Source organism: Babylonia areolata, chromosome 11, assembly GCF_041734735.1.
Source record: "Babylonia areolata isolate BAREFJ2019XMU chromosome 11, ASM4173473v1, whole genome shotgun sequence".
Lineage (NCBI taxonomy): Eukaryota > Metazoa > Mollusca > Gastropoda > Neogastropoda > Buccinidae > Babylonia > Babylonia areolata.
Genome location: NC_134886.1, coordinates 15949263 through 15972868, shown reverse-complemented (window position 1 = coordinate 15972868; position 23606 = coordinate 15949263). Strand labels below are relative to the sequence as shown.

At 43.0% G+C, this 23606-nt stretch overlaps 3 protein-coding genes across 10 annotated transcripts in view; 1 reads left to right on the top strand and 2 right to left on the bottom strand.

Moving 5' to 3' along the window:
- LOC143287572 (uncharacterized) overlaps window positions 1-23606 on the top strand; it is an 80677-nt gene that overhangs the window by 13434 nt on the left and 43637 nt on the right. The window lies entirely within an intron of this gene.
- On the bottom strand, window positions 341-14676 carry LOC143287574 (sulfotransferase 1A1-like). 6 transcript variants are annotated; one of them, XM_076595678.1, is made up of 2 exons: window positions 14583-14658; window positions 341-1892 (listed from the first exon to the last, which is right to left on the bottom strand). In XM_076595678.1, the coding sequence occupies exon 2, from the start codon at window positions 1851-1853 to the stop codon at window positions 981-983; it is 873 nt and encodes a 290-aa protein (XP_076451793.1). In that variant the 5' UTR covers window positions 1854-1892; window positions 14583-14658; the 3' UTR covers window positions 341-980. The 6 variants fall into 6 exon arrangements, with proteins under 6 accessions (XP_076451793.1, XP_076451792.1, XP_076451790.1 ...); XM_076595677.1 differs by having other exon boundaries at window positions 14525-14591; XM_076595675.1 differs by lacking the exon at window positions 14583-14658 and adding an exon at window positions 7813-8398.
- LOC143287575 (sulfotransferase 1A1-like) lies at window positions 15787-21897 on the bottom strand. 3 transcript variants are annotated; one of them, XM_076595680.1, is made up of 2 exons: window positions 21832-21897; window positions 15787-17659 (listed from the first exon to the last, which is right to left on the bottom strand). In XM_076595680.1, the coding sequence occupies exon 2, from the start codon at window positions 17619-17621 to the stop codon at window positions 16752-16754; it is 870 nt and encodes a 289-aa protein (XP_076451795.1). In that variant the 5' UTR covers window positions 17622-17659; window positions 21832-21897; the 3' UTR covers window positions 15787-16751. The 3 variants fall into 3 exon arrangements, with proteins under 3 accessions (XP_076451795.1, XP_076451794.1, XP_076451796.1); XM_076595679.1 differs by lacking the exon at window positions 21832-21897 and adding an exon at window positions 21610-21753; XM_076595681.1 differs by lacking the exon at window positions 21832-21897 and adding an exon at window positions 21209-21323.

Below are 23606 nucleotides of genomic sequence, written 5' to 3'. Positions count from 1 at the left end.
TTTACATTCAGCGAGAGGATGGGTCATATGTGATTCGGTGAAATGGCTTTGGAACATGGGCAGTTTTAAAGGAAAATAAATGTTCTATGATTCTGAGTTGAATAAGATGTGTGCGTGTGTGTGTGTGTGTGTGTCTGTGTGTGAGAGAGAGAGAGAGAGAGTGTCTGTGTGTGTGTGTGTCCGTGTGTGTGTGTGTGGTGTGTGTGTGTGTGTGTGTGTGTGTGTTGTCATTCAGACATGTTTAGTGTACATGTTTAGTGTTTCGAAGAGAGAAAGAGACAGAGAGGTGAGCGGGTTCGGAAACAGGTTTGTTTTCATGACAGCACACCCCAAATCACTGGTTACACGTTTGAATTTATTCTTTCAAAATCTTCAAGAATGATGTAAAAACAAAGCACTCAAAGCATAAGGAGTAAAGATAAATTATTCATTAGTTGCTGTCACATTTCCTGTTTAGCAATATATATATTTTTGCTATGTTTTCTTAAAAAATTTTCAATATCCTTTGTCAGCAGCTTTGATAAGCCACTGTACTGTGTTTTTTTCCACCAGCTGAATTGACAACACTATTAAATTGTAAGTGCAGAGATGGTGCACTTCCGAGACACTTAACGATATTGTAGCCAAATAAATTGCAGTTATATCAGGCATCACACACACACACACCCACACACACACACACACACATTATTTTATCTACCTATCTTTCTGTCTATATTATAGAGAGAATTAAAATGGCCCCTGTTTGCTTTCTTCGAAGAGTTCAAACTTTCTATCCCACCAATAATTTCTTATTTTGTCTGATTATTATATAAACTTCTTTGTATTTTTTTTAAATGAGAAGGAAATTGTTAGCTTCTGCTTGTTCTCGCTTTCTTCTCTAATGAGTAATGTTCTAGAATTTCTTGCATCTCTTGTGTGATTGTGGCCTTTTCTCCACATGAAACTGGATATTAGCTTTTTGTGGTTTGTCATTCTACTTATAGCGTGTACTGGAACTTGAACCTGGACCCTTTCATTTCTTTCTCGATAACCTGGTCCATCATCTCGCTCTGGGCCATAGTGAACCAGTTCTTCCAGTCTCCCACTTTGCCCTTTCTGTACATGATCGGTTCTCCGTAGGCTTCTGTCCACGCTTTACCCTTACGTTCCTGCATGCTGCCAAAGGAGCACTTGTCCACGATGTCACGGATGATGTCATCATCTGCTGAAGACCCCAGGAACTTGGCCAGCTCTTTGGCTTTGTTGAAGGTGTTGGCCTGAAGTTCTTCGTAGGACAGCACGAAGATGGGGAGGTCGGGTCTGCTGTCCATCATTCTCTCCCAGTCTCTGGTGTAGGTGAAGAAGCTTCCGAAATCGGTTTCCCCTTTGAGGTAAAGTCCTGTTAGGTAGTCACTGAACTCCCCTTGGTATTCATACTCATAGAACTTGCGGTGGTGGTTGTAGAAAGAGACGGCCACGTCCTTAGGGTTCCGGTAAATGAAGATCATCTTCACCTTGCCGTCCTGCACCTTCTGAGGCAGCTGATGAAAGAACACGTGGGTGTTGAAGATCCTCTTTGGAGGCAGTTTGAGAAGGTCGTCCTGGTGGGTGAACTCCATCATGTACTTTTCTTTCTCCACCAGTTCCGCATCAGCCGTCCCTGCACGAAGCAGACGCGCCATTTCCCACAGCCAGTGGCAGCCAGTTTTGGGGTAGGAGCAGAGGATGACATCGTCGTCGCGGATGGGAACGTTGTGGATATCCTCCATGACTTCTTCAGGGAGGTCTGGGGGCCCACGGTACTTCCCCTTTCCGTACTCGATCAGCAGCAGCGTCTTCCCGGCGGAATCGGGAACGCGGACAACAGGCATTGTTCTGCAGTTGTGGGTCTTGAAGAATGTCAGCAAGTTCTGTGTGGAAAAAACGAACAGAGGATGAGTTTTACAGAAAGAGGAGGGAGACAGGGAAAAGGATGTGAAGGAAGAGAAGAAAAAGGAGGAAGTTGAGGGGAAGAAGACAACAAAAAGTTGTCTGTTGCGGTCAAGGTTACATGTATTTTTGTTAAGTTACATAAATGTTCTGGCAGCTACCAACATCACCGAAGAAACAAGTGGCACACTCAATGCAATCTTAAACGTATTACTAATACGTTTTTATTTGCATTAATTTTCTGTACTTCGTAGTGTGTATTCATTATACAGTATGATTTTATCTTTTCGTCAACATGACCAATGTTAAGTGAAATAACATACATTATAGATGATAAAGAAGACCAATGTTAAGTGAAATAACATACATTATAGATGATAAAGAAAAGCAGGAGTAATGTTTAATGATAATGATATGGTTATGTGGAAAGTTGAAGCGCACTGACAAATTACTTCAATTTCTGATTGCATTATAGCATCACACTGAATTGGACCGCTCCACCACACACGTTCACTGTATCGCACGGCACTACCCCTACGGCCATACTGTTCTGACCAATCCTCGCATCCTGCTGCTCTGTACTGCCCCCCCCCCCCCCCCCCCACATCATACAGATTTGTACTACCGGTAACCCACCAAAATACTGTTTTGTACTGCCCGTAACCCCCCACAATACTGTTTTGTACTACCAGTAATCCTCCCACAATACTGTTTTGTTCATCCGGTAAACCCCCCACGATACTGCTTTGTATTACCGGTAACCCCCACACCATACTGTTTTGTACTAATGGTAATTCCCACACCATACTGCTCTGTAGTACCGGTAGCCCCCACACCATACTGCTCTGTACTACCGGTAACCCCCACACCATACTGCTCTGTAGTACCGGTAGCCCCCACACCATACTGCTCTGTACTACCGGTAACCCCCACACCATACTGCTCTGTACTACCGGTAACCCCCACACCATACTGCTCTGTACTACCGGTAACCCCCACACCATACTGCTCTGTATGACCGGTAACGGCACATCATACTACACTGTACTACCGGTAACCGCACATCATCCTGCACTGTACTACTGGTAGCCGCACGCTATACTGCTCTGTACTACCGGTAGCTGCACACCATACTGCTCTGTCCTACTGGTAACTGCACACTATACTGCTCTATACTACTGGTAGCCGCACACCATACTGCACCGTACTACTGGTAATCCCCACTCCATACTGCTCTGTACCACTGATAACCCCCACACCACACTGCACTGCACTACTGGTAACCCCAACACCATACTGCTCTTTACTACTGGTAACCCCCACTCCATACTGCTCTGTACCACTGATACCCCCCATACCACACTGCACTGCACTACTGGTAACCCCAACACCATACTGCTCTTTACTACTGGTAACCCCCACTCCATACTGCTCTGTACCACTGATACCCCCCATACCACACTGCACTGCACTACTGGTAACCCCAACACCATACTGCTCTTTACTACTGGCCCGTGGTAACCCCCACACCATATTGCTCTGTACAACTGATACCCCCCACACCATACTGCACTGCACTACTGCCCGGTAACCCCAACACCATACTGCACTGCACTACTGCCCGGTAACCCCAACACCATATTGCTCTGTACAACTGATACCCCCCACACCATACTGCACTGCACTACTGCCCGGTAACCCCAACGCCATACCGGCTGCTCTTTACTCCTGGTAACCCCCACACCATATTGCTCTGTACAACTGATACCCCCCACACCATACTGCACTGCACTACTGCCCGGTAACCCCAACGCCATACCGGCTGCTCTTTACTCCTGGTAACCCCCACACCATAGTGCTCTTAACTACCCCCACACCATACTTGTCTGTACTTCTGGTAACCCCACACTGCAATCACATCAAACTGCTCTTTACTACCTTTACACCATAATTGCTCTCCAGCATACTGTATGGCTCTGTGGTCGGTAATCACATATACTGCTCGAAGCAACACCATACTGCTCTACTCTGTACATCATCATACTGTATTTCATCACACCATGGCTGCTCATCTCTGCACTGCACCACGCTGCTTTACTCTGCACCACACCTGACTGTATGCAGCAATGCACCACACCATACTTCACTGCACTCCTCTGTATTATATGCTTCATACTGCTCCACGCAACTGACGTCACATCAACCGTGACATGTTAGACAGCACACCACATTTCACAGTTCAAGTTTTGTATTTTAACATTACTCACTCAACACTCTGGCTTGTGACTACACTACATTACACTACACTACACTACACTACACTACACTACACTACACTAAACCTTTTCGTACACGAATGACTGTAAACACCTGATACCTGCATTACACTTGAAACGAAGCATGAACGTAGCAGACGGTGCAAGGGACGTTAACCTTGCGAACTTAATCCTTTTCTGGGAGTTAAAGGTCAGAGCAGCACTCCCGACCTACTCTAATTGCACACTGTACAGTTCTGGACAATCAAGTATACAACTTGACATGAAACTTTTCTGAAACTTGTTCACAACTCTGTTTTCCATCACAATACAGCCGCGCAATACAGTACAGTTATAAACACTAACACTGATATATTAGTATCGAATGAGTTTAGTAGAGTGCACTGAATGAAGTACACTGTGAGTACAGTGAAATACACTACAGTACATTACAATACAGTACAGTACAGCAGTACAGTACAGTACAATACACGGTACAGTACAGCACAATGCAGCGCAGTGCAGCGCAACACAATACAGCACGGCACAACACAGCACGAACATCAAAGTCTCATGCGAAAAAATTAAACCCAAAGAAAACCCTCAACACAGCTCACCCGCCGGTCACAGACAACACGGCACCCGTGCACACACACTCAGGTCAAATCCCACAACCGCACAAGACAACAGATACGCTCTGTCTCAGCAGGCAACACACAAGCCAGCTCCGCTGGGAAGACGCCAGATGCAGCCACAGCAAAGCAAAGGCCCACTTTTTTAGCTTTGGGGGGGGGGGGGGGGGGGGGGGCAATTTTCGGCTCCGCCGGCTACATAAAGAGCACTCTTTTTATGCGCTCTGTCTCTGTCTCTGTCTCACCCACACACAACTTAAAACATTATAATTTGTTCTCAGTGTTGTTTCTGACAGCAAATTATTCTCAGAAATATTTCTGACGTTATTGATAGTTCATGAAGTATGCCGCAGTCCCGGTGTTCTCCCGAATTAACCCCCATTTTCTTTCAGATATTCAAGTTATTTATGCTTTAACAGTTTTGTCTTCGCCACTTGATATGTATTCAAACATTTGACTCTCTTTCTCCCCATCAACCCCCCTCTCCCCTTTCCTTTCTGCCTCTCCCTTTAGTTCACTTTTACCAGCTGTAAATGTTTATGTAGGTATTAGTCAATGAATTATCAGCATATTTTGTTTATGCTGGTTTTTCTTCTTTATTGTTGTTTTTCAATATTTATTTCGCGGCTTTCACCCCCGATCCCTTATTCGAGGGCTGGGTGCAAAAGAACAACAACATAGTATGGTTACTGTGTTTCTCTCAGTCCGCCGGCAATAAACTTAGATTCATTCATAGTCATTCATTCGTTCGTTCTCTCCTGTCTACCACATGTCTGTTTACTAGTAAGTCTGACTCAAATGGACTGTTCGAGTTTACATTTGACGCACACCGTCCGTTTTCGTCTGACCTCTTTTTAAAGATTTCACAAGTAAAAAGTTTGAATGGGCGGTGTGGTCTCTAATCAGTTCTTCATAAAAAAAGACAACTCAGTGATACAATTAGAAACCCAGGTAGCGGTTATTGTGAATCTAAGGAAGGGTTTATTGGTGTTGCGGGAAAATCTTAGAGAAGAAAGTAATTTTGATTGATGGAATGAATCTGGGTGTAGGCACGGCCACAATTATTTATGACACTGGAATCATCTACGAGAACAATCCAGAGAGAGAGAGAGAGAGACCCAGACTGACAGAGGCAGAGGGATATGACTAGACAAAACGTTCTGAATTATTTTTGTCATTGTTGAGAATGTCAAGTTCGTGTTCTCTTTTTCTCCGCGCATGGAGCCACTCTACTACAACATCAGTTATAGATGATCAATAAAGATACAAGGCACACAAGAGAACTCACACACACACACACACACACACACACACACACACACACACAGAAAGAGAGGGGTGGCGGGGTTGGTGTGAGAGCGGGGGGTGAAGTGGGGCGGCGGGGAAGGAGTGCATAAAAAGCATATGTCAAGTGTTCGGCTTTCAAATCGGGTGGAGTCTTACACATGATCCATAAAATCTTAAGCACACAGTGACAAAACCCACAAACGTGTTCAGTGGCTGTGCTATCAGGAGAGAGAGAGAGAGAGGTATGACTTGACAAAAAAACAACACCCCAAACATGTCGTGTTCTTTCTTGCTCCCCAGGTTGAGTTAACACAACGAAATGATAAACTGTCCAAAAACACACACCAGGACGCACGCTGTTGACATGAACATCAGGTAGATAGATAGACAGAATATATATATATATATATATATATATATATATATATATATATATATAGAGAGAGAGAGAGAGAGAGAGAGCACACACACAGACAAAAGAAACACGTCAAGTGTTCATTCTTTCTCCCTGGTAGGAGTCAACGCTACAATATATAAGTGGTCCATAAACAAACATCAGAACGTCGTGACAAGAACAACAGCAGAGAGAGAGAGAGAGAGAGAGAGAGATGGGGAAGAGAGAGGGGAGTGAGAAGTAGGATATTTAGAAAGGCAACCGTAGTTTTAAGTAACATGAATTAAAAGAACAGTAATGAATAGGAATGAAAATAAGTTTTATAACATATGAAACCTTAAAGCATAAACTGACCAGACATAGAGAAATAGAGAAAGAGAGAGGGGGTACGGTGGAGGAGAGACTCGGAGACGGAGAGAGAGAGAGAGAGGGAGGTTTTGTTTGTTGGACCTCCGGCCCATAACAAAGGAGTGGTCCAAGAAAAAGACATGAAATAATGAATTATATCGCGTGAACAAGAATACATCCACCCCCACTCGCGCACTTATACGCCGGCTTATTCTCCTCCGTTCCTCGCACACACATACACACACGCGCGCGCGCGCTTCAAGTTGAGAGAGAGAGAGAGAGAGAGAGAGAGAGAGAGAGAGAGAGAGAGATTTTCACGATTTATCACGAATAAACGAAAGGCGAGAAAACATTTTGCAGTTGTCACCATAAATGTTAGCGTTTATAGATCATAGTACAACTGTTTTTCGTATTTTGATAACAGAAAGAAATCAAAACTATTCTTTACTTGAAAGTTCTAGAAGCCCCATAGATACAATGCCATATTACGAATAATACCATCACCACTGAGTAGATGACATCGATAAACAGAACCTGAACAAACATGGGTATTCATAATACCTCTTGGGAATGAGTTTCAAACGCTGATCAACACTTAATCACAACTGAAATGAAATTAATCTTCAGTTGCTTCATCACGGCACAAAGGGCACAACGTTACTGAATTATGCCGTGTCCTTTTATAGCAAGTAGTATCTGTACATATTGAGTCCAGAAATGCCAATTTTAAATCTGGTTGAATTAAACCGTAGGTGGCAGTTCATACTAAATAGAAGACAACTTTTCGGTGAGTAGCAGTATAAGCTCTGTACAAAACAAATCGATCACTCGACTCGACAAACTCCTCCCAGTTTTGTCATCTACGGTCTGTTAAGCCGCTGACGAAAAGTTTTGTCCAGAGCCGGAGAGAGAGAGAGAGGGAGAGAGAGGGGGAAATAAAAATTCAAACAGAGAAAAGAATACTAAAATTCTAAAATAAACATACCCCTGAAGACGGCCGAGCTGCGAGGTGTAGCACTAAGTGAACCAAACCAATCACCGCAGTTGTGTCAGTCGAAATGTGTAGAAAGGAAGAAGCGCATGCGATTCAGTCAATGAGAAAGCCGGGGATGATTCCTCTTCTCTTCACATTAGCACTCCAGCCGCGTGAAGCAACACTAAATTCATCAAACTTTCCTCAGAAAACCTCTGTCTTAGAGTTCACTTTTTTCTTTGCCTGCTCCCCCGCCCTCTTTTTTTGTCAGTCGGCAATGCACGAAGGTTGACTGTTAGTCGCTTGGAGAGGAAGCGTTGTGCTGGCAGGCCCAGCCAAAGCGCGGTGACGCTGAAGGCTGAAAGTTTCTTGGTTGTGTGAAAGTTGTATTTGACTCGTAACCTGTCAGATTTCGTTATCAGCTTTTAAGCCTTATCCTCTTGCTGCAGTCCGTGTTCTTGGTTGTGCTAGTTCGATGTTTTATGTGTATGTTTGCCGCCAGTCATGAAGCGTGCTTAGAGTTTATGTATGTGGTTATGTGGCTTTGTAACGCTTGGCCGTTGTTGACCTTTCTCCGTCTAGGTTTTCATCGTTTTGTGGAGGCACTGACGCACAAACACAGCCATGCGCGTGTGTGCAAACACTCACACACACACACACACACACACACACTCACGAAAAATAACTTGACGACAACAGCAAAAACTGGTTTTGGGTTGGGAAGGAACGTGGAAAGGAGAGGGGAGAATACACACATTCACACACACGCACACACATTCTCTCTCTCTCTCTCTGTCTGTATAGATATATAGTGTCTCTCACACACACACATACACACACACACACACACGTTCAAAGCATTTAAACACATACACTGGTTATTCAGAACGGAGTTGTTTGAGAGAGAGACGGAGAGAGAGCAGAGAGAGAGAGAGAGAGGGAGAGAATGACAAAGTTTTATTTGTAACGTTCGTTAGGACTTCGGCCTTTTGCAAAGGAGTGGACAACAAAAAAGAAAAAAGAAAAAAAAGAAGAATCATACAGCATGAACAAGAGAGAGAGAGAGAGAGAGCGCAAACGTGACATGCATGATTATATCCTCACAGCCAATGGCGAACAACTCCCCGAGGCTTGAACTTTGTCCACAGTTAACATGATAGCCTTATCAGTATTGCACAATCCTACTGTACCCTGCTGCACACCCCCAACCTCTTCATCCCCAAGTCCACCCGCTCCTCGTGCCTCCTCAAGCACTGAAGAGACGCTACTTGTGATCTGGGCACATACTTATCTTAAAGGTTGCATTTGTCTCTGCTTTGAATAACCTTGCTCTTTCACTGTTTGTTAGTCGCTGTCACTAAACAGAATTTTGTTGACTGTATTTGTCAAAAGAAAAACATTTTGTAGACAGTATTTGTAAAAAGAAAACATTTTATATGATTTTGCTTTGAGTGTTACTTTCTTTTTGAAAGTGTTGCAAACAATTTTATTAGCTGTCAGAAAATGCATGCATATTATTGAGAAACGAAAAACAAATTAAGTTTCTCCTCCTTCCCTTTCCCCTTAACATTGTGGAGCTGACTGTTCCAACTGTTTCTGTCTTTACTGAAAGCAAAAGGCACAAAGATGTATACAGGTATACGTTTTGTGCAACACATGCATCCTTTTTGTTTCTTCCTGTTTTCTAGTTCAGCCTCTCTTCGGCAATGTTGATGTATCTATTGATGTGTCGGGAACACAAAGTAACTGTGTTGCATTGCATTGCACTGTATTGACTTGCATTGTATTATTTTGTCGATTTATCTGTTGCAAAATTATGGCAGCTTTCCAAGGGAGAGCACGTTGACACCATGGGGCGCCACACATTTTATCACCTCGTTTGCGTTGATACGTATTTGTTTTCTGTCAAAGCGGATAGTTCAGCATGTTTTCACTAGAGACGATTCTTTTTTTCTTTTCTTTTTTGCCGTGGTTTCTTTTATGTTCGCCAGTTGGCGTGCATGCTGCATTCGTGACATTAGTTTATAATCTCATCTGAAGGACTTAACATACAGACCACTACTCAAGGTCTAGTAGAGGGAAGACTGGAAAAAGAATACTTGTTCTTGAATGAATCGTACCCGGTACTCTCACTTCTTAGGCATTGTATCCACTGGACTACGATACAGTGGGATGTATTTCTGCATCTTATCTTGGTGTCTGATTAGATTTATCTCTCCCTCTCCCTCCCTCTGTCTCTTTCGCTGTACAGCAGATTGGAAAAAGGTGTGCAAGGAAGACCAAGGGAGACATAGTACAGAAAGGTTGAAAAAGAACTCAAGGAAAATGGCCAAGACAGCGTACGATAGGCAGCAGTGGAGATCTCTGGTGGCAACCGTACATGCCACAGGACATGATGAGATATAAACTGAGCCTGGACTACACAATTGTTCAAAGTCGCCCAAAGGGAACATTGGAGGCAATTACGCATTGTTGAAAGTTACACAGACAGGCGCATGTACATGCAAGCACACATACACTGACATGTGCACTTGCTTGCATACTCCCATGCATGCACACGCTTATATTTATAAATTACATTCATTGAGTATGTCTCATGTTCAGGATTCAAGCTAAGATATCTTATTTTAGAAACGTATCTGCAAATGCACACAAATTACATTAATTGTTCCTGACAGGTGAGCAGCCACAAAATAAATATTGAACATTATTTTGCAGTTATGGATACTGTTTAAAAGCCTCAGACGCACAAAACTACGTCTTCTAACACACACACACACACACACACACACACACACACACACACACACACACACACACATATATATATATGTATATATATATATATCGAAAGAGAGAAAGAGAGAGAGAGAGAGAGAGAGATGAACATAAACACAACTCAAAGTATTATGGTGATTTTTTCATTCAAAAGTGACAGCATTACAAGAGCTTCACAACAACAAAACATAGCTGCATACACTGGAGTCCTATGTTCTGTCCCTATTACCTTTTGGTGGACTTTCCAGATAACTGATTAGTATTTAGTGATTTTTATATAAAAAACACGACAGAACTGCTCATATTTGAAAACAGGAATAAAGTAAAGGCTCATATAATTTTTCTAATGCTTTGAAACATGAATCATCAGTCTGAGGTGATCTGGTTACACGAATTGTACTTAGGACCAATGTACAATATGTGTATATCAACTATGAGTTATGTAATTTACAGTAGTATTCAGCGATCTACCGTCTCTGGAACACTGCCACAAGAGAGCAGGATCAGAATAGCTGGTAACGCATAGCTTCAGTTAAAAGGCTGCAAAAATCCTTCAATTGTCATAACGTCAAGTGCACACATAGGTAAATACATGCACACTGCAAAAGCAAACATTGCGTTTCAAAATTAACAAGCATGGACTGGATACTGTGCCAGCCACAGAAGCGATCCATGCTACTTCCTCACATATCTCTGTTCTTTCAGGTTTTTTCGTTGTGTGTGGTATTCCTGATTTCTTCGTTTCCTTTCTCCTTTTTGCAATCGCGCCCTTATTTACACAGTCTGTCCTTAAGCGTTTAGTTTGTTAGTTTATGCATGGTGTGTATTCTTTTGTTAGTTTACGCACTGTTAGTTTGTGCATTGTGTGCATTCTTCCACGTTTTGTCTTTCTGATTCCAAACTGTATCAGTGTATGGGTCATGAACTGATTTTCTTTATGCTAGTTTCATTAAATGTTCTTCGTGTTCTAATGTGCGAGCGCATATGTGTGTGTGTGTGTGTGTGTGTGTGTGTGCGCGCGCGCGCGCGCGCCGCGCTTGTTTCTGTCAGTGCTTTAATTTAACTGAGACACAACTTCAGCGTACTTTACAGTGTATACTGGAACTCAAACCTGGACCCTTTCATCTCTTTCTGGATAACCTGGTCCATCATCTCACTCTGGGCCACAGTGAACCAGTTCTTCCAGTCTCCCACTTTGCCCTTTCTGAACATGATCGCTTTTCCATGAGCATCTGTCCACTCCTTGGCCTTGCCCTTGCTCTTACGTTCCTGCATGCTGCCAAAGGAGCACTTGTCCACGATGTCACGGATGGTGTCTTCATCTGCTGAAGACCCCAGGAACTTGGCCAGCTCTTTGACTTTGTTGAAGGTGTCGGCCTGAAGTTCTTCGTAGGACAGCACGAAGATGGGGAGGTCGGGTCGACTGTCCATCACTCTTTCCCAGTCTCTGGTATAGGTGAAGAAATCTCCATAGTCTGTTTTCCCTTTGAGGAACAGTTCTGTGAAGTGGTCGGCAAACTCCCCTTGGTATTCATACACGAAGAATCTGTTGTGGTGGTTATAGAGAGAGACGGCTACGTCCTTAGGATTCCGGTAAATGAAGAGCATCTTCACCTTGCCGTCCTGCACCTTCTGAGGCAGCTGACGAAAGAACACGTGGGTGTTCAAGACCCTCTTTGGGGGCAGCTTGTTCAGTGCATCTTGAGGCATTAACTCCATCATGTATTTTACCTTCTCCATCTCCTCTGCTTCAGTGGTGCCTGCACGCAGCATACATGCCATCTCCCACAGCCAGTGGCAGCCGGTTTTGGGATAGGAGCAGAGGATCACATCGTCATCACGGATAGGGATGTTGTGAATGTCTTTCATGACTTCTTCAGTCATAGGGGGGCCGCGAAACGGCTCTTCACCGTACTCGATCAGAAGCAGCGTCTTGCCAGCAGCATCAGGCACGCGGATGAAAGGCATCTCCCCGGAGTCTTTTTTTAATTTTTTTTTTTTACTTTCTTGAATAATCTGCATCGAAAAAAAGAAACATTTGTTGAATTATAATGTGCACAATTGCATTTCCAACGGCTTTCCATAAACTCTATGGTAGAAGCGAAGACGACGACGAAGAAATTGCAGAACTTTTTTTTTTGTGTGTGCTGTTGTTGGTTTTTTGCTATTCGGTTCTTATGTGATTTTGTAAATGACGGGATTTTTCAGGTATCTGGTAAAATAAGAGATGAAACAACTGGTACATTAAAGCAACGATAACAACATTAACATTTTTTTCCAATCGAACGTGTTTTTCTAGATATTTCATAGACAATGTGACTCTTGAAAAAACACTGATTAAGATCCAATATTGAATCAAGAAGTAATGATACAAAAAATTGATATGATGTTTATGACTTAACATATGATATCGTATCTTGTGTCGATATATACTCAACAATGTTCTGAATATCAGAAAACAGTACACCTGATCACAATACTCCACAATATCTACCCAGTGCACTGCAATGCTCAGCATGATTCCAAAGCACAGCACCACACACATACTGCTCTGCACCAGTCACACCGCACTGCTTTGTACAGCTTTTCATAACACCACGTCATATTTCTCTACACCCCCTTGTAGTGCTTAGTACTGTTCTGTGAATTACCGCACTATGCTGCTCGGCAGTACATGTATCTTACTACTTTGCACTACGCTGTACTGCTCTGCACCACATCCTACTGACGTGCGCCTTACCACACTGCTCTGCATTACACCATATCGTTGCTTTAATATACGGACGCAATATAGCCGAGTGGTTAAAGCGGTGCACTTTTAATCTGAGGGTCCCGGGTTCGAATCTCGGTAACGACGCCTGGTGGGTAAAGAGTGGAGATTTTTCTGATCTCTCAGGTCAACATATGTGCAGACCTGCTTGTGCCTGAACCCCCTTCGTGTGTATACGCACACAGAAAATCAAATGCGCACGTTAAAGATCGAGCGGTCCATTTCAGCATCCGGTGGGTTATGGAAACAAGAACATACCCACCATGCACACCCCCGAAAACGGAATATGGCTGCCTACATAGCGGGATAAATACTCAAAACGGTCATACACGTAATATATTACATGTCTGTCTGAGTGTGTATGTATGCGTGACTGAAACCTGATATAATGACACAGGGAACAAATGATGTGCGCCCACTGCAATGGCAGCCGTCAGTTGACTATACCCGGGTAGGAAGCCTGTTGTGCAAATGACCCCGTGTTTGTAAAGCGCTCAGAGCTTGGTCTCCGACGAGGATAGGTGCTATAGAAGTATCCATATCATTCATTCAGTCATACTGCTCTGCACAACTCTGCACCACACCATACTGCTCTTCCCCACTCCGTAAAGGCCATACTGCTCTGCACTACACCATACTGCTGTGCACCACTCCGCACCACACCATGCTGCTCTGTCCCATTTTGCACCAGACCTTACTGCTGTGCACCACTCCGCACCATACCATACCGCTCTGCACCACCCCACATCACATGATACTTCTCTTCACCACTTTGTACTGCATCAAACTACACAGTAAACTATCCATTTTCTCGCTACTCTATGCTGCAGCACATGCTAGTAAATGTTACTATAAGAAAGAATGCCGTGACAGTGCAGCGCAGTGCAGTGCAACACAGTAGAGCCAAGTACACTACAGCATTGAATAGTAAATACAGTAGACAACAGTGCAGTTGGATGCAGTGCAATACAGGACATACAGAACAACAATGCACTGCAGTGCAGTATCCGCAGAGCAGTACAGTATAACAAAGCACAGAGCACAGCAGAGTACAGAACAATTCACATGATACAACAGCATACCGTAACACACAACATAATACCACAGTACATCACACAATACAGTATCACACAAAATCACTTAAGTGTAAGAAAAATGAACTAAAAAAGGACTTACAAGAAGACGAAAACGAACAGGACACAAACAGACAATTTCAGACCCACACAACACTCACTGATATCAGAGCGCACTGCAAGCCAGCTCCGCCAGATTCAAGACAGGCTGTAAGTGGCCCACTTCACTGACTGACCGACAAACCGAAAACCCACTGAAAAAAAAACCCCACACAAGAAAACAAACACATCCGCTTATCTGGTTTGCCTATTTGCTTGCGCTTTGTGATACTGAATTTTGTGCTTGCATGGTGGAACGTATCTTTTGATTATTTGGCATTATAGACACTTGGTGTTTGTGAGCTCTCAGTTTCAGTTTCGAAGAGGTGTCAAAGAGTGCGAACTGATCCATATACGCTGCACTACATGTAACTTAAAAACAAATGAACGAATTCCTTAACATTGCACAAACCCAACGCGCTGGTCAGGTTTTGAGCTCGCTCCAGGAAATGAGCTCGTTACGTTGAATGGATACGTGTATGCACACTCAGACTTCACCGTTTGCACACACACACACACACCTATCTATCTATCTATGCGCGCGCATTGTTGAAGAGGGAGCGGGATGAGACAGAGAAAATGACAGGTATATTTTCCATGTCAATTGGTGCTGCTGACATTTCTTATTTTCTGTGAAATCAAACTTACCCCATAGGTGACACCAACCTCATTTCCCAGTATACCTTTTCCTGTTCACCTTGATTTAGAAGTAGAATGTACCTCTGTTGAAGGCCCCTCTCGCTAAATATTCCATGAGCTTTCCAGCGATATTTTCCATTCTTCGGATGCTGTAGCCGCTTACCGATTCCTGGTTTGGGTATGGGCCTTTAGAATCTGTGTGTCCAGGCCTCTGGCAGATGCCCATTGTCAAAACTGTTTGCTTCGATCTTCTTCAAAGAGCTCCTCCGTAGCGGATTTTGTCTGAGCCAGGGTGCAGTATCTTTGTCGTATTTTGCTTTGCTTCATTCAGATAATCTATTGTGTTGTCATCACACCATTTATCGTGAAATCCGCAAAACTAATACCACCACTAAACGCCCAGTTGAGGGTTCAAGACATCTTTATATTACAAGCATATATGCATACGCACAAGAATTCACATCAATTGCACCTAAAAAGTGAACAGCTACAAAATAAATATTGAGCATTATTTTGCAGTTATGGATACCGTTTATAAACATCAATGCACATAACTAGATCAACGTCTTCAAACACACACACACACCCCCCACACACACTCTCGCATCGAAAAAGAAACTGAAAGTATTCTGATTACTTTTTCTTTAATAAAGATTGACAGCATCCTTGGAACTTAACAAAATATGACAATGCATACACTATAGTCCTATATTGAGTTCCCATTCACTTTACATATACTTTTTAGATTACTTTGGTGATTTACAAACAATTTCATGCCAACCAAATTAATCACCAACCAGTGATTTTTATTTTAAAAGATACGGAGAACTGCTTATGTTTGAGCAAGAACACAAAGTATGGGTTCCTATCACTTTTTTTTCTTTGAAGAACAGAAATAATCATTTTTCTATTTGGAACATACACACGACTGTATAAGGTGATCTGGTTACATTTATAGATGATAAAAAATATATAGTCAAGACCGATAGGCTTATACAATCTGTGTTCTATGTGTCATTGTGTAATATGGTGGAAGTAATCAGTGATCTACCGTCTCTGACACACTGACACACCAGAGTCGGAATAGTTGAAACTATAGACTTTGTTAAAGGCTCTAAAATCCACTAATCGTCACAAAGTCAAGTGCATACATGGGTAAACACATGCTCGCTACAAAAGCAAATACAGCGTTCCAAAATTTACAAGCGTGGCCAGGAAAGTGTCCAACTCACAGACTAAATACAGCGCCAGTCATGGAAGCTATCCGTGCTACTTCTTCACATGTGCTCTTTCAGGTTCTTTCGTTGTGTGCATTCCTGTTTTCTTCTCCTCCTTTCTCCTTTCTGCATTAGCGCCCTTGGTTCACATTGTCCTTCAGCGTTTTGTTTGACAGCTTATGCACTGTGTGTATTCATCCATGTGTTTTATCTTTCTGGTTTCAAACTCTCTCTCTCTCTCTCTCTCTCTCTCTGTGTGTGTGTGTGTGTGTGTGTGTGTGTCAGTGCGTCTGTGTATGTGCTTGAGCATGCGTGTATGTGTGTGTGCGGTTTCTGTCAGTGCTTTCATTGACTGAGGGACACTTTCAGTGTACTTTACAGTGTGTATTGGAACTGAAACCTGGACCCTTTCATCTCTTTATCGATAAGCTGGTCCATCATCTCGCTCTGGGCCACAGTGAACCAGTTCTTCCAGTCTCCCACTTTGCCCTTTCTGTACATGATATCTTCTCCTGTCCACGTTTCGGCTTTAACCTTACGTTCCTGCATGCTGCCAAAGGAGCACTTGTCCACGATCTCATGGATGGTGTCATCATCTGCTGAAGACCCCAGGAACTTGGCCAGCTCTTTGACTTTGTTGAAGGTGTCGGCATGAAGTTCTTCGTAGGACAGCATGAAGATGGGGAGGTCGGGTCTGCTGTCCATCACTCTCTCCCAGTCTCTGGTGTAGGTGAAGAAATCTCCATAGTCGGTTTCCCCTTTGAGGAACAGTTCTGTGAAGTGGTCGGCAAACTCCCCTTGGTATTCATACGCGTATAACTTGTTGTGGTGGTTGTAGAAAGAGACAGCCACGTCCTTAGGGTTCCGGTAAAGGAAGATCATCTTCACCTTGCCGTCCTGCACCTTCTGAGGCAGCTGACGAAAGAACGTGTGGCTGTTCAGGATCCTTTTGGGGGGCAGCTTGTTCAGTTCATCTTGAGGTGTTAACTCCATCATGTATTTTATCTTCTCCATCTCCTTTACTTTAGTGGTGCCTGCACGCAGCATATATGCGATCTCCCACAGCCAGTGACAGCCGGCTTTAGGATAGGAGCAGAGGATCACATCGTCATCACGGATAGGGATGTTGTGGATGTCCTTCATGACTTCTTCTTCGGCCATAGGGGGGGCCCGAAACCGTTCTTCTCCATACTCCATCAGAAGCAGTGTCTTGCCAGCAGCATCAGGCACTCGGATGACAGGCATTTTTCCGAAGTTGGTCTGTTTTGACTGTCTGCAATATTCTGCACAGTAAAAGAAACATTGTGTGTTATGATATGCAGAGTTGAATTTCCAAGTGTTTTCACTTATTTTAGAGTAGAAGTAAAGAAGAAGAAGAAATAATAAGACAAGGATTTTCTATAGAAGATGAAGAAATAAGACAAGGATTTTCTTTTGCTCTGGGAGGGGTGGGGGTGGGGGTGGGGGGGTATATGTGATTTCGTAACAAGATACAGGAGTTTTTAGGTACTTGCTTTGCACTGCTCTTCATTATACCACATCTTACTGCTCTGCACCACCCTGTTCTGCTTTGCATTGTTCTGTGTTATATCACAGTATTCTGCTCTGCACCACATGCTGCTTTGCATAACGCTATACTGTTTTGCACCAGAACATCCTACTGCTATGCACCTCAGTGTACTGTACAACACCCCGTCATGCTACTCTGCACTGCACCCAACTGATCTGTACTACATCCCGCTGGTCTGTACCACTCTGCACCACACCACCCTGGTATGCATTACTCCGCATCATACCATTCAGCTCTGCACCACAGCTCACACTATTCTGCTCTGCACCACGTCATCCTGTTGTGTACTACACACCACCGCTCAGCACCAACCCGTACCATACCCTGTACCTCTGCACCTCTCCGTCCGCACCACATCATACTGCTCTGCACCACTCATGACGTCATACTGCTCTTCACCACTCTATACAACACCACATTGCTCTGCACCATTCCAAACTACACATCATGACAATCTGCAAAGACGCTTTTTCACGACTCGATACTGCAGAGCATGCCGGTACACACACAGAAAGAGAGAGAGAGAGAGAGAGAGAGAGAGGGGGGGGGGGGGGGGAGAGGGAGGGAGGGAGAAGTGGAGAAGAGAGAGAGACAGACTATAACAGTTTCATTGATACTGAATAATTATCACTACACATTTGGATAAAGAGATGTCAAATTTGAAAGATACGCGCGGAAATGACAAAATTCATATGATTATGAAAAAAGTTCAGTTCTGTTCTTCATCTTATTAGAAATGATTTCATAACCTACTCCCACAATATGCAAGACTTCTTTTACACAAAGTAATGGTTGTGAAGGGGAAGACAGGTTGATTTTTTGCAGTTGTAGATAACCATGAGAAGTGGACATATTTACTCAAGAAGTAGCAGCATTACCAAGGAGAATTCTATACGCGAAAACGCCTTTATTATACAAAAGTGTAGTCTTTAGAGGGAGGATGTTTGTTCGTTGTCAGAATCTGTCAGAGTAGTCGATTTCTTAAAAAATCACTCCGGACGATGGAACGCTATACCGGTGTCGACAATTACCGACCCCCCACCCCCCTGCACGATTTCCTCATGGGGTAGTATAACAATCGCAGCCACACCGGGCATTGCGAACGTGTCAAGTGTCGAATGGAAAGTTACTTCATGATATTCCGTAGCAACACACTCCACAGCGAGCCAGCGAGTTCAAGACCCCACACGACAAGCTAATCTGCATACGTATCGAAAATGGCGTCGCAGGCGATACAAGTGGACATTTTTTGAGGAAACTAGATCACGACAGCGGCGTTTACCGCTGCCGAAGTGATTGAAATGCTTCAAACTGAAGGTTTCGACATCGACGAGGATGATGAAGACGTTGAATAAAGTATTTGCAGTGACGAAAGCTACCAGCAAGAAGATACTGATTGTGACTCAGCGTCTGAGAGCAGTGAAGAGGGAGGGGGGTAGGCGTTCACAGGACGTGAGGAGAGGGGTCAGTGGGTCAAGTACAGTGAGTTTCATTTGGTTATGTTTTGTATTTTTTGTGATTTTTTTTCCTTACCCAAACAAATGGGTCGTCTGTAGGGAAAAGTAAGGGATATAAACTATTCGTCCGGAGTGAGTTAATAGTTAATTTAACAGCTCTTTTGTGGGTGCAAAAAATTGTAGCAGTGCTGATAAAAAAGTTGATTATTTCTGGCGGAATCCCGATTCCCAGAGAAGCAGTCCTTAGTCTTTAACAGACTGAATAAACGAAAAAACAACCAAAAAAACAAAAAAACCTAAAACAAACAAATAACAAAAACAAAACAAACAAAACAAAAACAAACAAAAAACAAACACACACACACAAAAACGAAGTAACCCAACAGTTTCCTTGCATTTATGATAAAAACATCTTTTTTTCTTAACTGGTATTGTTTTGAAATAAGATTTTTGGACTTAATTTCTACGGATGCGGTGGTCAGATTGTTGGAGTGCTGAATTATCCCCTGAGTTTCCTGACTTCGATCCCTGTCGCACCTGGTGGGTTAAGGGCGAACAGTTTTACAATCTCTCAGGTAAGCATATATCTGTGCAGACTGGCAAGTGCCTGAACCCCGTTGGTGTGTTTATATAAACCCGCAGAAGATCAAATACACACGTTAAAGATCCTGTAATCCATGTCAATGTTCGGTGGGCTGCCCAGCATGCCGTCCCCCAAAATAGAATATGTCTGCCTTCATGGCGGAGTAAATAAACAAAACCGTCTTAGCGCGCGCGCACCTGTGTGTGTGTGTGTGTGTGTGTGTGTGTCAGAGCTACTGAAACGGAACGATGTTTACCCCTAGGCAGCTGTCAGTCGGCTCTACCATGCAGGCAGCCTGTTGTGCAAATAACTCCTTGTAGTAAAGCGCTTAGAGTTTGGTCTCTGACGGAAGATAGAGGCTACGTAAGTATCCATATCATAATCATCATTTTAGGTGTTTAGACCAAGATAATTTCAGTTTACCAGTCATTAAGTTATTCCTAAGACTTTATCCCTCAGTTCATGACAACTATTTCCGTTATTGCAGTTCTGTACAACGTATTCAGATGCTGTTCAAAACAGGACAGCACAGAACAACACAGCACTGGGAGTGCAGTATCCGTAGATCAGTAGGCTACAGTAGAACAAAGCGCAGCATAGCAGAATACGATACAGTTTATGTAGCCGGTTGGGCAGGGTTCTCTCACCACGTCAGTACCAGTTTTCTTCAAGGCTTTATTGAGGACAAGACGGGGAACATATCGCGACTTGGGTAAAGGGAACAGGAGAGCGGGGGGTTAAAGGGCAAGGGACTGTCCTCGTGAAAGGAGGGAAATAAATAAGTAAGTAAATGATTACCCTGTGGACAAAACAACAAAGTCCTCGTAAGCAAGCGTACAGTAATGTCTACGTTCATTCACTCACTCCAAACATCACTTTACCAAATATTTCACATGAATCTACAATTGTTACAAACGTGTGATAAGACTAAACTATCCCATTAATTGAAATGAGCAATTGCTTCCCGACTCGAAATTGTCTAATTTCTTAAAGATATTTATATAAATCCTAGAAACTTTAAAACGTAAGTTGAGGTTACATTTCAGTTAAGATTAACTCGGTTATTCAAAATAATTGCAAATCCGTTCAAATGCATAACATCTAAACACAAAGTAAACTGACAGAATAATATTAATAAGGAAATACAAACAGCATTTACATTTTGGTATCAATTTCCCAATGCTAGAAATGCTTACTGTAAAGTATGATATATTTCACTCACGCTATCAGGTTGACAGAGGCCCGCACACACACTGCTGTTGCCTGTTCTCTTTTAAAGCTAACTGAGAACTGATGATATTGGTTCTACAAGGAAAGGGTAGGAGAACTCACTTCGTAAAAACATATCAAGATGCAGCACATCCACCCTACATGAATATTATTTTGCACGTGAAGTAATAATGCTAAAGCTAACACGGGGCATGAACGTGCACTCTCTCTCCCTCTCTCTCTTTCTCTCTCTCTCTCTCTCCCCCCCTCTCTCTCTGCTGGGTAAAGAGAACAATTTCACCCTGTTACACTTACATGACACAATAGCACACCATACCATACATCACAATACCATAAAATTCAATACCACAAGATCAGTTTAGAGCAAGAGAATTGGACTCAAGAACGACTCACCAAAAGTGACGAACAGGACACACACAAACACTCAGACCCAGATATTTCTCTTGATTCGCATCGGAATGTACTGCAAGCCAGCCCCGCAAGAGAAGGCAGGCTGTAAAGTAGGTCACGTCACTGACAAGAAGAAAAGAAGAAAATAACCATACCTGCATAAAAAAAAAATCTGGTTCGCCTCTGTGTTTGCGCTTTGTGATGTTGTGCGTGCTTAGTACGTACCTGAATGTATTTTGATAATATTGCTATGGATATGATGATATGCGCGTGCATTAATGAAGAGAGTTCTGGGTGAGAGCGAAGATTAGAAAAGAGAGATAAACCACTTGCAGAAATTGCTGAAGCCAGGCAGCCTGCGCCGCGAGATGCATTCATTATTCATGAGCTGCCTTTGCCCCGCCCAAACTAAGGGAAAGCGTCAGTCGAACGCAGTCTCCTGAGTGATTTTATAATTTGGATTACACCTTTTTTCCCTTTTCTGTTTGCTTCATCCCACGCAGATGTCAAACTCAATTTTGTTGTGAATAACATTCCTAAATATTTATATGTATTGGTTACTTTTATTTCCCTATCACCACAGCACCATTTTTCACGAGTCGAAAGATGACCTCCATTGCGGAAAACTATAATATTGGTCTTATCGAGATTCACTGTTTGTTGTAGTCTGTCTGTTTCTTGCTTAAGGGCATTTAATTGATTTTGTAACCCTATGGGTGTGTCAGACAAGAGAACAACATCATCAGCAAATAGCATTAAGAGCAAATCTGTTGCGCCAGGTATCATTTGTATTCCATGTCTCCCCTTCTTTGATAAATCCACTGCCAATTCACCAATGAAAAAGGAAAACAGCTGTGAGCTTAGCATACAACCTTGTTTAACCCCTCTTGGACACTGAAAAAAGTCTGAATAAATACCTTTGTCACGAACACATACAAGTACAGAATCATAGATGCTTTTAACAGCCATGTAAAACTCCTGAGAGAGAGAGAGACAGAGACAGAGACTTAGAGAGAGAGAAAGAGCACAATACAACGGTCTGCTCGGGCAACATGAAGCGTTCGTATATATATGAATTATATATATGATTATGTACATATAGATAGATTTAGATTTACATACTGATAGATCTATATGAAATTATGTATGTATGTATTCATGTATGTATGTATAGACAGATGTTAGAAGAGAGACAGAGCTGAATATGTGTTTTATGTTTTGATTTTTTTTTTTTTTTTTTTTAAGAAATGGTGATGTAAACCAGAAAGTGTGAAGAAAAAGTAGCGTTACGAAAACGCAGTTCAATAATTTATAACTGTCTCTCTCATGTGCAACATTGCGCTGGGGGTGGGGGGTGGGGGGGGAGTTGGTGGTGGGGGGAGCTGCTTTATTTTCTTTTTATATTATCTACATTCAAGCAGATGCAAACGTGCTAAAAACCAAAGCAAAAATGAATCCGTTTTCATTGTATACAGCGAATCTTACTACACGTGCGAAATTCCAGGCGTAACTTAACTTTCGCTTTACTGCAGCTGAAACGTCGAACCGACCAGTTTCCTTCGGGTGGGGAAGGAGAGGGTGATTTACCGCCACCCTTCCGCACTGCGTGTGTGCCCCAAAACGGCTTCAGCACTGTTATAGACAGTAAGAAGGGGCCTGCCGCGAGTGGTTTATCTCTCTTTTCTAATCTCCGGTGAGAGAGAGAGAGAGAGGGAGACAGACAGACAGAAACGCGGCGAGACAGAGACAGAGAGAGATCACGGCAGGTATATTCCCCAAGTGAACTCAGTGCTGCTGCTAATGTTTCTTAGTTTCGTTGAAATACGAGTACTATATACCCAATATGACCAGCCGCATTTTCCCATGTTCTTCCCTGTTTGCCTTGATTTGGAAGGAGAATGTATGTGTCTGTTGAAGGTCCTTTGCAAGTTTTCTCGCTATATACACTCCATAAGCTTCCCGGTGATATTTTGCATTGTTATATAATGTCGCTTACCAGA